At 37.9% G+C, this 14,657-nt stretch overlaps 1 protein-coding gene across 1 annotated transcript in view; it reads left to right on the top strand.

The window, feature by feature from the left end:
• Positions 1–14,657, top strand: part of adamts3 (ADAM metallopeptidase with thrombospondin type 1 motif, 3) — a 145,971-nt gene that overhangs the window by 117,414 nt on the left and 13,900 nt on the right. Inside the window, exons 16-19 of the mRNA XM_069178498.1 lie at positions 79–159; positions 5,290–5,453; positions 10,380–10,536; positions 11,041–11,173. Coding sequence (XP_069034599.1) covers positions 79–159; positions 5,290–5,453; positions 10,380–10,536; positions 11,041–11,173 — 535 coding nt within the window. The remainder of the gene's footprint in view (positions 1–78; positions 160–5,289; positions 5,454–10,379; positions 10,537–11,040; positions 11,174–14,657) is intronic.

The following is a 14,657-nucleotide window of genomic DNA, read 5'->3' as shown; positions in this document are numbered from 1 at the left end:
CTTAACTTACCTCTCTCTGTCTTATCTTTCCTAACCCTCCCTCCTGCTTCTGCTGCTGCTGCTACAAACTTGGCAAAGGTTACCTTAAGATGTTTCTCATTCCTCCTGGAGCTAGACATGTGATCATCCAAGAACATGAGGCCTCCCCTCAAATTCTTGGTAAGTGTGACTTCCCAACACAAACACATGTACTGTATGAACTCTGAGGATACCAAGAGACAGCTCATCACCATCCTCCACGTTTCCCTGCAAGAATAACGTTTTCTGTAAAATCATAGAATATTGATGATGCATAATTTATTCCCTGCCACCACGCAGGCTGAGAAAATTACAACTCTCTCTAAAAATGGGGTGAATTCACAGTCACAACCAAGCATATGCACAAGGAATCAGCACTACTTATGACCAGAACAACAGAAACAGAGAGTGAGTCATTATGAAATGTGATTATTTTTATAATTTGTCAACAGAACTTCTGCAAAGTTTTGTCTAAAACATGATGAACAGAGTGAAAAGTGAGATCCTGTACAGTTCTAGTGGTATCGTGGGTACATCAAAGAAAAACAACAACATAAGCAGTTTTTTGCTAATATTGACATACAGTATACTCATGTTCAAACCATAAAGACTTCTAACAACCACATACATAGTGGTTGGATACAAAATGTTCGAACTTGGTGTTGCAAACCAACGACTGTAAGTGGTGTCAATCTGACAGACACCACTGATTTATTTTAACTATGACAACAATCACTCCCCAACCTTTACCATATTAAGACCAATCCTTATATCTGGTGAATTATTTATAACCGTTGTTAAATGTGTGATCTATAAAACTTTTTTTTTTGGACAACAGTCCAAAACTCAAAGATTTTCAATTTGTATTTACATTTCAATTTAGATTGTATTTGGGTTGAAACTAGCTGCTGCTATGAGAGGATGATAAGCCTAAACCACACATAAATATGCCATAAAAATATGGTGGAGAAATTGGAGCAAGTTTGAAGTAAAAGGGTGGTAATATAAATGAGTAAATGGCATAGATAATCAGTATCATCTTACTTTAAAGCATGAAGGCATTGAGTAAATTACTTAAAGCTCCTCTCATTTATAAAATCCCTCAAAACTCATCTCTGCTGATCAAAATTAACAAATAATAATTCCTGCCTCCATATTCACCCACCCCTCCACCGCTCACCTGCAGGTTGATGATATGGAGAGCCCACCATTGGTTCCTTCAGTATGTAATGTAAATGGCTGCCTGGAACTGTTTTGGAGCTTTTTCTTTTCCTTTTTTGGGGGTCCTAAAATACATCTCCAGCCCTCCTCTGTCCATATGTGGCTGAAGGCTTTGATGTGACGTGACAGATATTTGTGCCCCCAGATTGAATAACTTCATCCAAAAGGAGCTCGCCTTGGTGAAATTCGCCGCAGCACAGCGACTCCACTTCTGTTTCAATCTGTGCACATTACTGCAGCGGCATCCCCGCTTGTCCCAGCAACTAGACTGTGTGCTGACTTTCAGCTGCAGTGGCCTCTTCCTCTAGCCTGGTGCAAACCAGAACCCAATTTCACATGAAAATATGAGTCTGGCTTCCATCCATAGACAATTGTTTGCAAACGTTCCTTCCTACTGGGCGTAGACTTCGGGTTCATTTTAACCCATCAGAGTGTGCTGAAACCGGCCAATGCTCTGCCACTGCTGCAACTACCTTCGGCCTGTGTCCACACAAGTGTTTTTTCTTGACTACAGCATATTTTTTGTTTTTTATTGTTTTAATGAACGCCAGCAGCTAAACAAGGTGCTGAGCGTTTATTCTGTGCTGGACTCTGAACGTTCAGCTATTTTTTCCGGTCAGCGAGAGATGAAAAATATTAGTGCTGCGATCGTCACCACCATCAGCCATCCAATCACAGTGAAGCAGGGGCGGGACAAACGCGGTTAACCACCGACACTGGCCGCTGATTGTTCCGCCCTTCAGAGTGGCTGTGGAAAGGCTAATATGAGCCAAGTTACCAGACGTTTATCACAGCAAAACAAAATTAAGCTGTGAGTGATAGTTGGCAGAACCAGGCTACTCTCCCTACTCCATATGCCGTAATTCCTCCTACTCATATCAGTAGCCCTGAATTCCTCATCCCAGCATTACATATCTACAGGAGCATTGCTTTCTTCCTTGGTCTTTCAGTATTTGTTAGGTTAAGTGAATAGAACACATGGGGGACAGGCTGCTTTCGTTTTTGAGCTGTGAAGAGCCACCCCTCTCTGGAGCTGACTGTCTTACAAAAAAATTGTAAGTACAATTTCAAGCAAGATCCCAAAAAACGTGAAACGCTTCATCTGGTGGATGTTGCCGTTAATTAAATGAGGAGCTGTGAGTGCGGGCAGCATAGAGAAGAAACATTACATATTTGCACACTACCCACATTGCAATGATATAAAGCTGGTTGAAAAGTTTCCCCTTCAACGGAAGTAAAACTGATGTTTATCTGATGTTTGCCAAAGTGAAAATAGCACAAAACAAAACAACAAGGTAGGGACGTCTGCTCCATGTTATCAAGATTTTGTATCATCTCCTTTGGGGTTAATTTGATAGGACCAAAAGTGCTCTACTAAACTAAACTCTGTGCTCTCAGTAATGAAGGAACATTCAGTGCACTGGTGACAGAGTATACAGCAATGGAGTCTATGTCAGAAAGCAATTAGATATATCAGGCTTTGTCTGTACAGACAGAGCTTGATTTGAAGGATCAGTTTATGGTTGGTATTGTCACAGTTTCACAAGGATAGGGACCCAAATGCACAACATGGGCTCAAGGTTTAAAGAATGAAAAAGCAGGGTTTGTTATATTTTTCTAGGAATAGAGAGGAAGGGAGTTGTGAGTTTGACAGTCGAACATTAAGGGCTGAGTTGACCTTGTGGCTGGAGGAGCAGGAGTGTGTGGAGACGGAGGTTGGTCTGTGAGCGTGGCTGGGCGAGGGATGGATGAAGGCAAGTGAGGCTGCCATTAGTGGATGAATTACCAGGGTTGATACACTGCAGGGCTTGATTAAATAATTAATTGACCAGTTGATCAGCAGCCAGGGGAGCACCATGCCCACAACACAGACACAAAAACAGAGCGAGAAACAAACTGGGAAGCACAGTGGACCAAGGGGAAAAAGGAAGTTGCCTCGTGACTGGGGGAAAAAAAGGAGCTCGAGACCTCAGGAGGGTTGGCTTGTAGCTGTTGAGCAGAGGAACCAGAGACCTTGGGCGTATGGATAGACAGAAAGATAGGGCCTCCCAAGAGGACGGCCTGAAGACAAGATAGACAGGCGAAGGTGAAGACCGTCTGGATGACCAGCAGGAGGCCAGCGGCAAGGGTAGAACCCCTCAAGGAGGTTAACGTTTGGTTATATTTCGGCACCAAAACATCATGGCTGTCTTAAGAGACACCGTGTAGTTTGGGTTAAATTAAGAACTTTGTCAAGGTCAGGGCAACATAAGTTGGATTGTTGTCATGGTTAGAATAATGAACACAAATGAGAAACGAAAAGTAGTTTGTTAAAGTCCAAGTTTTGTCTTTATCATTATTTTGTACTGTCACCTGTTCCTCGGTACCTCTCATCATAATTACTTTGGTCTCAAGAGGGCTTTTCTCACTTGGATGTAAGCATACAGTATGTTGCCTTGGGACACTTGTGAAACTACTGATGCATTGTTTTTCTAGTGAGGACAATCTCTCTTAAAAGCTCCATCAGCATGACATTAGTGATTACCCAGCTTTCCTAAAGATAATAATCATTACAGCCCACTGTGATGGCCCAGAAAGGTCTGTGAATGCCTGTAAGGTCAGGTGACATGGTATGATTGCCTTCTATTAGATTTAAAATGAATTAGATTGAAATTAAACACTAAAATCACTTGAATACTTGTGTTGAGTCTACATTTGGCTTTTGATGAGACCATTTGAACAGCTAATACTTGAAAAAGTGTTGTAGCATCCACATTGCTTTATTTGGAAAATAGCATCAATCCTTCTTGTCACTTTCATTATCACCAAACGGAACTACTGATGGATCATTGAAGGTTGTTCTGACCTATAAAGGAATAATGTTTACTTAACATTTCCCTGCTAGTTCTGCCTTTTTGTCATTCTGACAATATTTCATATACACTCGAGCAATTATGACACAATTGAAACAATAATGTATTCATTCGGTGTTTGTATTCAGAAACTAAATCAGACCGCAGCTTTGGAAGATAATCAGCAGGTTGTCATCAATTAGAAGCTGTTCAGGTCTTTCTCTCTGGTACACCTTCTAACACTTGATGACATCAACACTAATGAGACGCATCAATGCAGCTATTAAGCCAAACAACCAGGGGATTTAATTATACAATTTTCAAAACATATTTATAACGTTGTATAAAAGTTCAAATACCTGCTGGCGGACAGCTAGTACATTGGTACACTTCAAACAAAGTAAAGAGTGGAAGAATAACAGTAAATGTTAGATTGTCTGCACTTTTTCACCTTTCTGGTCTCAAAGTGCTTTACAATTTATCTCCCATTCACCCATTAACATGGCAGTTTCAAACCAGCAGGAACTACAACACCTGTTTTAATAGGAAGTGAAGGGGATAAGTGCTGGAAGGTTGTTTGTTTAATGTACGCTTTAAAATATTACTCCTGTCAACACATCCAAGAAATTCATTAATAGCTATGTTTAGTCAAAAAACCTCTGCAAGGCCTTTCACACAACAAATGATCAACAAGCCTATGCACACTATTTCCCCACTATATACCCAGTAAAAATTAAGATATCAACAAATAATTAATAATTAGGCTAATAAAATATTTTTTTAAAGTGTTTTAAAATTGCGCACCAGAATTGTATTTAGTCCTGAAGGAGAAATCCAGACTATATGGACTGTAACAAATAAATGAGATTAAACAATTGAAGCATGAAAGTAAAACATTTTAATTGGAAAAGAACAGAAGAAATTATCTGTAGCAGAAACATGTGGGTGGCTTTAGCATCTTTTAATTGTAGTGCATTTTTCCCAATGGTATGCATTTAAATGCATCACATGCATTTAATGCATCTGATAAACATGGCAATTTTCACTTTGCCTCACACGTCTGTCATAGTCTTTACAAACGAGTATGAGAAATTAGCTTCTATGACTCGCCCTTTTGATGTAACTTTTTTTCCCAGTGAATAATTCAGAAGTTTTGTAGTTGATTGAGTGAAGATATTTCAAGCTCTGTCACTGGCTCATAACGAATAACTAATTACAGCAATCAAGAACCAGGCGACGGGGCATTACATTCTCAATGGAAAAGGAGAAGAGGTCAAGTCCAGAAGCTTCATTGACTTGGGCGTAGAGTGGCACTACATCATCGAGGACGAAGTGGAGACGCTGCACACTGACGGACCTCTGAATGACCCTGTGGTGGTTCTGGTAAGAACACTTTTTTCACTATCAAAGCGCACATTTGAGTTTATCTAAAAGGCTATTTGCTTGATAATGAGACACAGATCAGCCATTTTCCCCAATCTTCCCAAACACCCTTTCTTCTCATTAAATTTATATTACTGTTTGTTAGAGCCTAATTAAAAAAAAAAATAAAGATTGTAATTAAAAGTCATTGTAATAAAATATAAAAGAATGCTAATGGATGATTATGTGTTTTAAGGGGAGTTTTATAAGAGAACCTTTAACTTGCATGTTTAAACAGTTTGAAAACTTACAGAGTACAAGTAAGGCTCTAATGCATGAAAATATTCTAATTGAATTCAGAACGGATAGACAGAACTGACAGGCAGCATACTTTTGTGGTAACATGGTCACTTCTTTTGGAGCAGCTCTCTAAACTTGGGGATTGAACAGGTATGAATCCAGGATTGTGGTTGCTGCACTGACTAGACCCAAGATAATTAATAGCAACAGTGCTAGGAGTAACATTTATCTCTCTCTTGACTTGTTTTCCTTAGACATTCAGCACTGAACATGTGAACTGAAGAGAGCTGGCTTGCCGAATTTTTAGAACATATCTGGAAACTAAGCTTTGTCAGCGCATTTACTGTCTGTACAGCTGTGTCTAAGGCATATATAGTGACAATAAAACTATGTGGCTGTCCTCTGGGCAACTATGCAGATATGATATGACCTACATAAAACTTTAACATAATATAATAATACATTTAAAAATATATATTTAAACAAAGGAAAAGTTTGAAAACAATGGAATGCAATATATTAATCATCACTGGGGTCACTGTGAGATACAATGTTGTGCCTGTTAATGACCTCCACGGGGCACATGAGGAGGAGGCTTTGATGTGTATTGACAAACTCATTGGTGCAATTTATTATTTTTATTATCAGTTAATCTGTAGTCTGTGCCCCTTGAATAATATTTTATTGATTGTTAAAGAACAATGAAAAGGACGCTAGCAATTTTTGCATCAATAACAACAAAAACATTTGACAACATATCACATCATAATGTATCATAAAAACATCATTAATAGCATTATTTGGGAAATTGATAAAGGACCTAAAATAATCAACTGAATACTGCAGAATTTCCTTGACTTTTTTGTATTATTTTATTAGACTATGAAAATGCTATCTTAATTACTGCCAACTAACTAACTGGCTAAACATTTCTGTTCTAGAAAAATCAATATTGCAGCACATCACTCATGCCAACATGGTTTATATATTGATAAATTATGGTTCACTGTTTTTAGAGTCAAGGTACGATCAAATTGAATCAAACCTTCATATAAGCAGAATGTCACTTATGGGCCCAGTAGTCTCAGTACAGTATATTGTGATCAAAACAGGAAATGGCACGTGCGTTAAATTACATGAAATAGAATGGTATAAACAGAGCTTCATACAGAAAAAACTGTTTTAAACCTAAAAGGATATATTTAAGCATCAGATACCAAATGGCTAAAATGAGCCACCTGAATATCCTGAAAATGAATCTTTGATTTATAAAGAGAAATAGATAGGTAGGTAGGTAGGTAGGTAGGTAGGTAGTTACTTTATTAATCCCCAAGGGGACAAAAATGTTTCACTACAGCAGCATACAGGAAGCAATAAGATAATAATAGAATAATAAAAAGCAATAAAATAGCAGTAAAAAAATATTAAATATAAAATGCACAGTATATACAGTACAGTATATATCTATATGTATTATATACAAACAACCAAGAAACACATACAACAGTGTTATTGTTGTGTAATGGATTTTGCCAGAGGTGAGTTATTATACAGTCTTATTGCGGTTGGCAGGAATGATCTCCTGTATCTGTCCTTGTGACAGAGGAGCTGGAGGAGTCTTTTGGAGAAAGTGCTCTGCTGTCCCTGCAGCAGGTGGTGGAGAGGGTGGTCAGGATTATCCAATATGGATAATAGGATAGGGCTTCTAAAACCCACCCTTTTCATTATTTTTCATTTTTCATTATTTTCCTTTGAATATCTATTCAAAGGAAATATCTATTCAAAGGAAAAGAATGAAAAATATAAAAAATATTAGGTTCATTATCTAATGAACCTAATAAACATAATGGTTTAATTTTCACAGTTTTGGATTTTGTAACAGGCAGATATTGACCTTCAGTTCAAATATGCAATAACGTGTTCCCAGGTCAACAGAGAAGCAAAGTTATATGGAGAAAACACGATCACGGTCCATAGATTGTGGAGCATCTAATATTCACGGTTTTATCATTACTATAATTAATTAATCCCCCACCAGGTGGTGATCAATTATGAACTCTGCTCCTATCTTCACCCAAGTGCTCAAAACAATCGCTGCAGATCAGAGGGTATGAGCACAAATCCTTTCATTGATCTTAGGTCTAATGTGTACTGTTACCTTTATGGACCCCCTTCTGCTTGAACACGGTGTGTGTTGTGTCCAAACCATGGCTACCAAAAAAGATGATAACAATTTATGACTCAGGTTCTGGTTCAGATTAGGCAAGCTATTGCTCCCATTTACCTCCTCCAGGTTTCTCTATTCTTACCCACATAAGCGTTGAAGTCTTCCATAACTATAGTGGTCTTTCCAGGACCCAGGGCCAGTGCTGTGCATGGAGGTGAGCCCAATTATATCTAATTATATTATAACTGTGGGCCTTTCCCACCAGAGGTCACATTCTACATCCCAAGAGCTAGTCTATGTGGCCAGGGATTGGCACACCTGATGCTTGCCGGTGAGCCCCACTCTCAGTTGAGACTTCAGGAGGATGCCCTAGTCTGCCCAGTCTGGGCAAGGTAACTCAGTGCTGAAGCTTGCCTTCCATTTGGATGTAATGAATCCCTCTTTGTCTGGGCTCTCCCCTGAGACCAATTAGCCCTCAAAGAGCCTACCGGGGGCTAATGCCTCTGATAACACAACTTCCAGGATTACTGAGACACACACAAACGCCTCAACTACGTTAATGTGTCAATTTTCAATGGAACACAAAATTTGTGTTTATGTTTATCAAAACAACAACATGTATTCTCATTTTAAATTCCCAAAAGGTTATAATTGTCTTTGGATCCTCCTACTTCACTTTTTTTTACCAGATAGAGTTTACAGGTCTGGTGTCGTTACTTTCAGCCTTTGCAGTTTGGGTACTATATGGTACAAGGTCTATATCTTATTTGTTTTCAATACTAAGGTAAACCCACTGAAAATAAATTCCTGAAGTACATAGATACCAAATGCTCTAGACCAGAGGTATTCAACAGGGGGTCCGTGACCCCTACGAGGTCTGCGCAGGTACTGCACGGGGTCCATGAAATTTTTGGTTGATTAGACACTTTTTCATTTTAATTTTTTCAATTTTTTTCCCCCACAAATTTAAATGTCTTTAAATATACATTAACATGAATCCAACATGTAGCGAATGGATAAATGGAGGCAGAAGATGTTATCTTTCAGTCAGAAATGCACACATTCAGAGACACACAGGAGCTCTCAAGCACCGGTTCACTCACTGCGCGAGACTAGCCTGGACCTGTCCCTCCAAGCCTACTGCACTCCTCCAGTTTAATATGAATCACAATTTTATACAATATATATATAGTAGGGGGTCCCTGCTCCATCTCTCTATCAGTTTGGGGGTCCTTGGCCTGAAAAACATTGAAGATGCCTGCTCTACACTGTAGGGAGGCTGTGGCTCAGATGGTAGAGTTGGTTTCACACTAATCAGAAGGTTGGCGGTTCAATCCCCAGCTCCTCCTGTCCACATGCCTAAGTGTCCTTGAGCAAGACACTGAACCCTAAGTTTCTCCCGATGGTGTACCATCAGTGTGTGAACGTGCTCCTGATGACAGCACCTTGCATGGTGATCTGTCTCATTAGTGGGTGAATGGAAAACCATGTTAAAGCACTTTGAGACCGAAAGGTGATAAAGCACTATACAAGTACAGACCATTTACCATATCTGATGACAAAAAACACTAAATATTGATTAACATTATTAATTTAGCATATTAAATGGAAGTTTACTGACCTTAAGTCATCACAGTCACTGAATTAGTGAGTAAAGTGGAGTTAATGCCCAGAAGACCAGATTTTAAAACCGACTTTTAAACCAGTTTTATAATAGCGTCCCTTTTCTTCTCCTGCAGGATTCAAACCATTCACTATCCACTCACCATGCACTCAAACCATCCACTCCAAGTTCTTCCATACCCACAATGGCTTGGTAAACCTATTGCCAGCAGCAAGAAGGGAATCAGTACAATTAGAAATTAGGTTCCATTAGGATTACCCAGAGGCTTTCATTATGCATCCTCTGCCAACATAGCATAGATAATAATTTTGACCTGTGGAAACTTTAAAAGTAAAAACCGATTCCATCAAGTTATGAAGTCATTAAAATGATACAGGAATGGCTGACGGGAAGAGTTTTAATAGGGCTATTAATTTACTTTTTCTGTTTATTTGTCTGTAATTTTTGATACATTTTGAATTTGGGTTTGTCAAGTAAAAAGGTTAATCACTTGGTTAAAACTGGTTTTACGCACACATTAACTGACATTTGCATAATCAAGGTAATCTATATTTGTGTTGATCCTTCTAACCTCAATAGCCTAATAACCTAATATTTATATTTGATAATATAATATATCCATACCCACTTTATCATGAACAGGATAAAGGACACAGGGTCCCAGCTTACCAGTCCATCACGGAACACATAGAGACAGATGGAAACAAAGACCATTCACGCTCTTATTCACACCTATTTTATTTTTGTAGAATCACCAATTAACCTGAGATGTACAGTATGGTTTTTTTTTGGATGGTGGGAGGAAGCTGGAGTACCTGGTGATTTGTGTTATCTTCCTTCTTCCCTTGGTTTGTAGATTATTCCCAAGGACAATGAAACACGGTCTACTTTGATGTACAAGTACATCATCCATGAAGATTCAGTTCCTGTCAACAACAACAATGTTATCCAAGAGGACACCTATGAGTGGGCTCTGAAAAGCTGGTCTCCGTGTTCCAAGCCTTGTGCTGGCGGTAATGAATAAATTACAATCACAATTAAAAGAGAGAGGAATAATTTTTTTTATTTTTTTTATTGTGCTACAAATCTGATTACCTGAATTGTATTCTCACTGCTCCTGTTGTATGTAGACACGCTTCAGTTTTACAGTCCAAACATAATAACAACACAATATTAATACAATATAGAGCTATTTTTGGGTAACAAGGTAAAAGTAATGGCTGGGGGGGTCAAAAGGATTATTTTATACTAATGCAAACATCATACATAATTTTTAGTACTGACATTAACTGTATACTTTGTTACGTATTGAGAGAAAGGATTTAACTGCAATTTTTTTCAAACCTTAAGTGTGATTAAAGTATAAAATAGTCTAAAGAATTACAAAGGATGATTTAAAAAGTGCTGAAGTTTGATTTTTTTTTTTTTTTTACTTTACAGTTATAAATGTAGACTAATGCTGCTTTTGTATGCCTTACTAAAGACTGTATAATGAAAAAACAATTATTCTTTCAAAGGGTTTCAGTTCACGAAGTATGGGTGTCGGAAAAAAGGAGACACCAAGATGGTTCACCGAGGCTACTGTGACGCCAGCAAGAAGCCAAAACCCATCCGCAGAATGTGTAACCTTCAGGACTGCACACAGCCTCAGTGAGTACAGACTCCTCCGCTCTCTTTGCAGTATTACCCACAATGATACTATAAATTCAGATGCAAAAGGGATAGGTACCACAGTTTAAATGTAGTGTAAAATCAAAGACATATTAAATATCCATATTGTCTTAAGATATACATCATCATATTGGTCATCTCAACACCTTAATCGAGCACAAATTCTTATATTCATATAAGAATTTACTTAATTGTTGTTACCTTTTTGACATAAACTTGTTTCATACCAGGCCTTTTTTAAGCCCAAAAACTTTGACCTGTGCTATCAGGTTGTGTGTGAACCATCCACATTTTACAATTTGTAGTTTCTTTGCAGCAACATACACCTTTTAAGAATTGTTTTCTGTTGTGGTGTAGTTTCAACTGTGTGTTTTTAATCAAAACTAGATTTATTGGCCAGGCACGTGAACACATATGAGAAATTTGGCTCTGATTTTGTTTATTTCAATGAATTTACACCCTAATAAAGTAGACAAACAGCAGAACAAGAACAACAAAGATTTACAGAGACAAGTTGAATTAATTTTAATTATCATATACCAATATCACAAATCATGGATGTAAATTGCAACTTGCTGGTTTTTGGAGTATAGGTAATTCATTTTCCATTAGAAAAGTTGAATTAAGCAAATTGGAACAATCAAGTTTTAGTCAGATACAAGAAGTGAAGAAGTAATTTCATATTTCAATAAATAGTACACATGGACATGTATTAGTGATTACAAATTAATGGTAAATTGGTGTTAAAGCAGGCTGATAATGGCAATACTGTACATATAAACTGCATCAAGAATTCATTCACAAATATTAGGGAAAAATAAGTTACAGAAACTGTAAAATTAGCTCAAATGAGACATTTTTAATTTTAATGTGACTCAATGCAGTCATTATTTCAGTTTTCTGTGGTTCAGATATGTTTCTGCTTTAGCTTGGAGTTCTGTAAATGTTTGTTTTATATTTCATTTAGCGCCTAGATTTGCCCAGATCTTCAAAGACCAGGCCGATGTTGATAAGACTTACGCAAGGATTTTCCTTGTGGAGCCTGAAATCTGCTGTAACAACCTGAACAGGTCTAGTTTTTATCAATGCATCCTTGTTAGGTGAGCCATGAGTTGTTTCACAAAGGTTCAATCATAGAAGCCAGTTTTAATTTCTACTGAATTATTTAAAAGACAAGAAACGAGCTCATGGGAGTGAAAAGTAGCCTTTCTAAGTGATAACACACCTTAGCTGCATGGAGCTGCTACTCTGGTAACAGATGCATGGCTGTGAAAGCAAAACGGAATTGTGAAAGAATTACTTGTTTTGTTGGCTGAGGGGTCCAAATACAGAGTCAGCAAAGAAAGAGCAAGCAGATGAAAGAAATGGTTTGAAAAAGAAGGATGGATATAAGCTTGAGTTGTGAAGGCAGTAAGAGACGGTAAGTTTAATAGCAGATGCCTTTAAGAACTGCAGCCAAATTCAACCATCCCAGCTTAAGGTGGCTTCTTCAGTTCTTCAGCCAACTTCGACACTGAGATAATGCCATGTAACTCAATGAAGACCTCACACAGTAAGCAAATGTTTACCCACTCGCTGTTTTGTTCGGCTTTAAAGAAATTTTCAAGAAATCGAAAGCTGCTGAGATCTGACACTGGATGAAACATACACTCTGATGTTGAGGAAACTATATGTCTCTCTGAAAGTCTCACTGACTTTTCTTTGGGGTGGAGATTTGACTGCAGCACAGAAGATCTCCATATGAGCAAAATGGAGCAAATATCTGACGCTTTTTCCTTTTTTTTAAAAGCTGGCTGATGCATCTTAATGGTCCTCAACTTCATCAAAAGTATTGCTCCTGAGACTCTTTTACCTTGAAGTAATGTCAACAGCATGGCTCAGAGATACAAATGATAAGCAGGCGGTACACCCCAGTGAAATATCTGTTGAATGGATTTCCATGACATTTCTTGCAATCATTCCTCAGTAGATGACTCACTTTGGCAGTTCTATAATTGCCAATATTTCAAATGTTTACCTTAATCCAGTGAAATATTGCAGCAGCAACTGGATGGATGCACACAGGCGTATTACTGATGGCTGCACTCCACCTATGGGAGGTTCTGTTTTTGTGAATGCTCATTCACTGTGATGGCTTATTGGGAAACGTCTTGAACACACCTGTCCATCACCTATTATAACAAGTCAACACATCTGCTGTGAAAAAGGTCCTTTGTTTTCTATATATGCCTGCACATCACCAGCGACGTCACATGTATGATTAAACACCACAACCACTTCCCCCCCTCACTCCCACAATGCCCTCCCACACTCCCAATCACAGACACCTGCCGCTCCCAGCTAGGTTGTAGCTTGTTTGATTTGAATATTGTAATTTAGTTTAGAAAGTTAGTTTTCCTATATTTAAAATGAATTACTGCAGTTACTGATGTAACCCGTGATTGCCAAACACTACGTGAACATTTATGAAGGTCAAGCCCCCTCCAGATACACATTAAAAATTTCAAAAAATATTTTGATACTGAATAAATATTAAACACATAGAGGATTATGCAGCCTTGGAGGAAATGTATATACTCTCTGACTGCTTTCAAGTTTGTTAGTTTTGTTGTACTTCTTAGACTCTTTGTAACTTATTTTCTGTAAGAGCTGATCAGACCTTTGAGGGGAAATACAAATACAAATTAATACAAATATTAATTTATAACGTGACTTAAGTGAGATTTAGGCCAACCTTTAGAACACTCAATCAGAAGAAATGTCAACGAGGACAATTGCATCCTAAAAATAATATAAATACAGAACTTATGATTTGTGTAGAGCAATAAAATAAAGAAGCTAGAATAATTTCACATTCAGTTTGATCAGAGGGTGAAAGTCCCAAATTGTGCAAGAACCATAAATCATATACATTTATACTAAAACAAAACGGTACTTCTTGTTTATAGAAACTGCAGATTGGCAATGAGGTTGGATGAAAGCTTAATGGGCACCGACATATCAACACATGGGAAAGGTATACCTTCTGTCGATGAGATAGTTTTGAATATTGTGTAATACCTTGAAAATTTGTCATAGCAGTCTTTGGCTTTCAATATGGTACATATTGAGTATGTATTATTCTCTTTAGCATCTAGTTACAATAGTTAAACAAAATATTGACAACATGATAACTCACACTTTCTGTAAGTTTTCTTTTCAAACTGATTTCTTTTGGAAAACAAGCAGCACTGAAAACAGCAGACACATTTGTTAGTCTTAACAAGGAGTCCTGCAACTTTTGTCTGCTTAATTGAATTCTGAAATACGGCAGCCTCTGAATGTTTTGTTGCTATGTATACAGCAGAGGCTTTTTCATCCCAATGACAATTCAAGTTTCTGTGATAAAATGTTTTAATCCTTTGTGTTAAATGCGGCACTAAGACTGAACAGGACAAGTATAGGCAAGAGTCCATTGTCAGAG

Source organism: Embiotoca jacksoni, unplaced genomic scaffold (genome assembly GCF_022577435.1).
Source record: "Embiotoca jacksoni isolate LCO1_2020_lvr unplaced genomic scaffold, fEmbJac1.0.p SCAF_8, whole genome shotgun sequence".
Classification (NCBI taxonomy): Eukaryota; Metazoa; Chordata; class Actinopteri; family Embiotocidae; genus Embiotoca; species Embiotoca jacksoni.
Note: the sequence above shows the minus strand (reverse complement) of the source record. Positions and strands in the feature narration are given on the sequence as shown.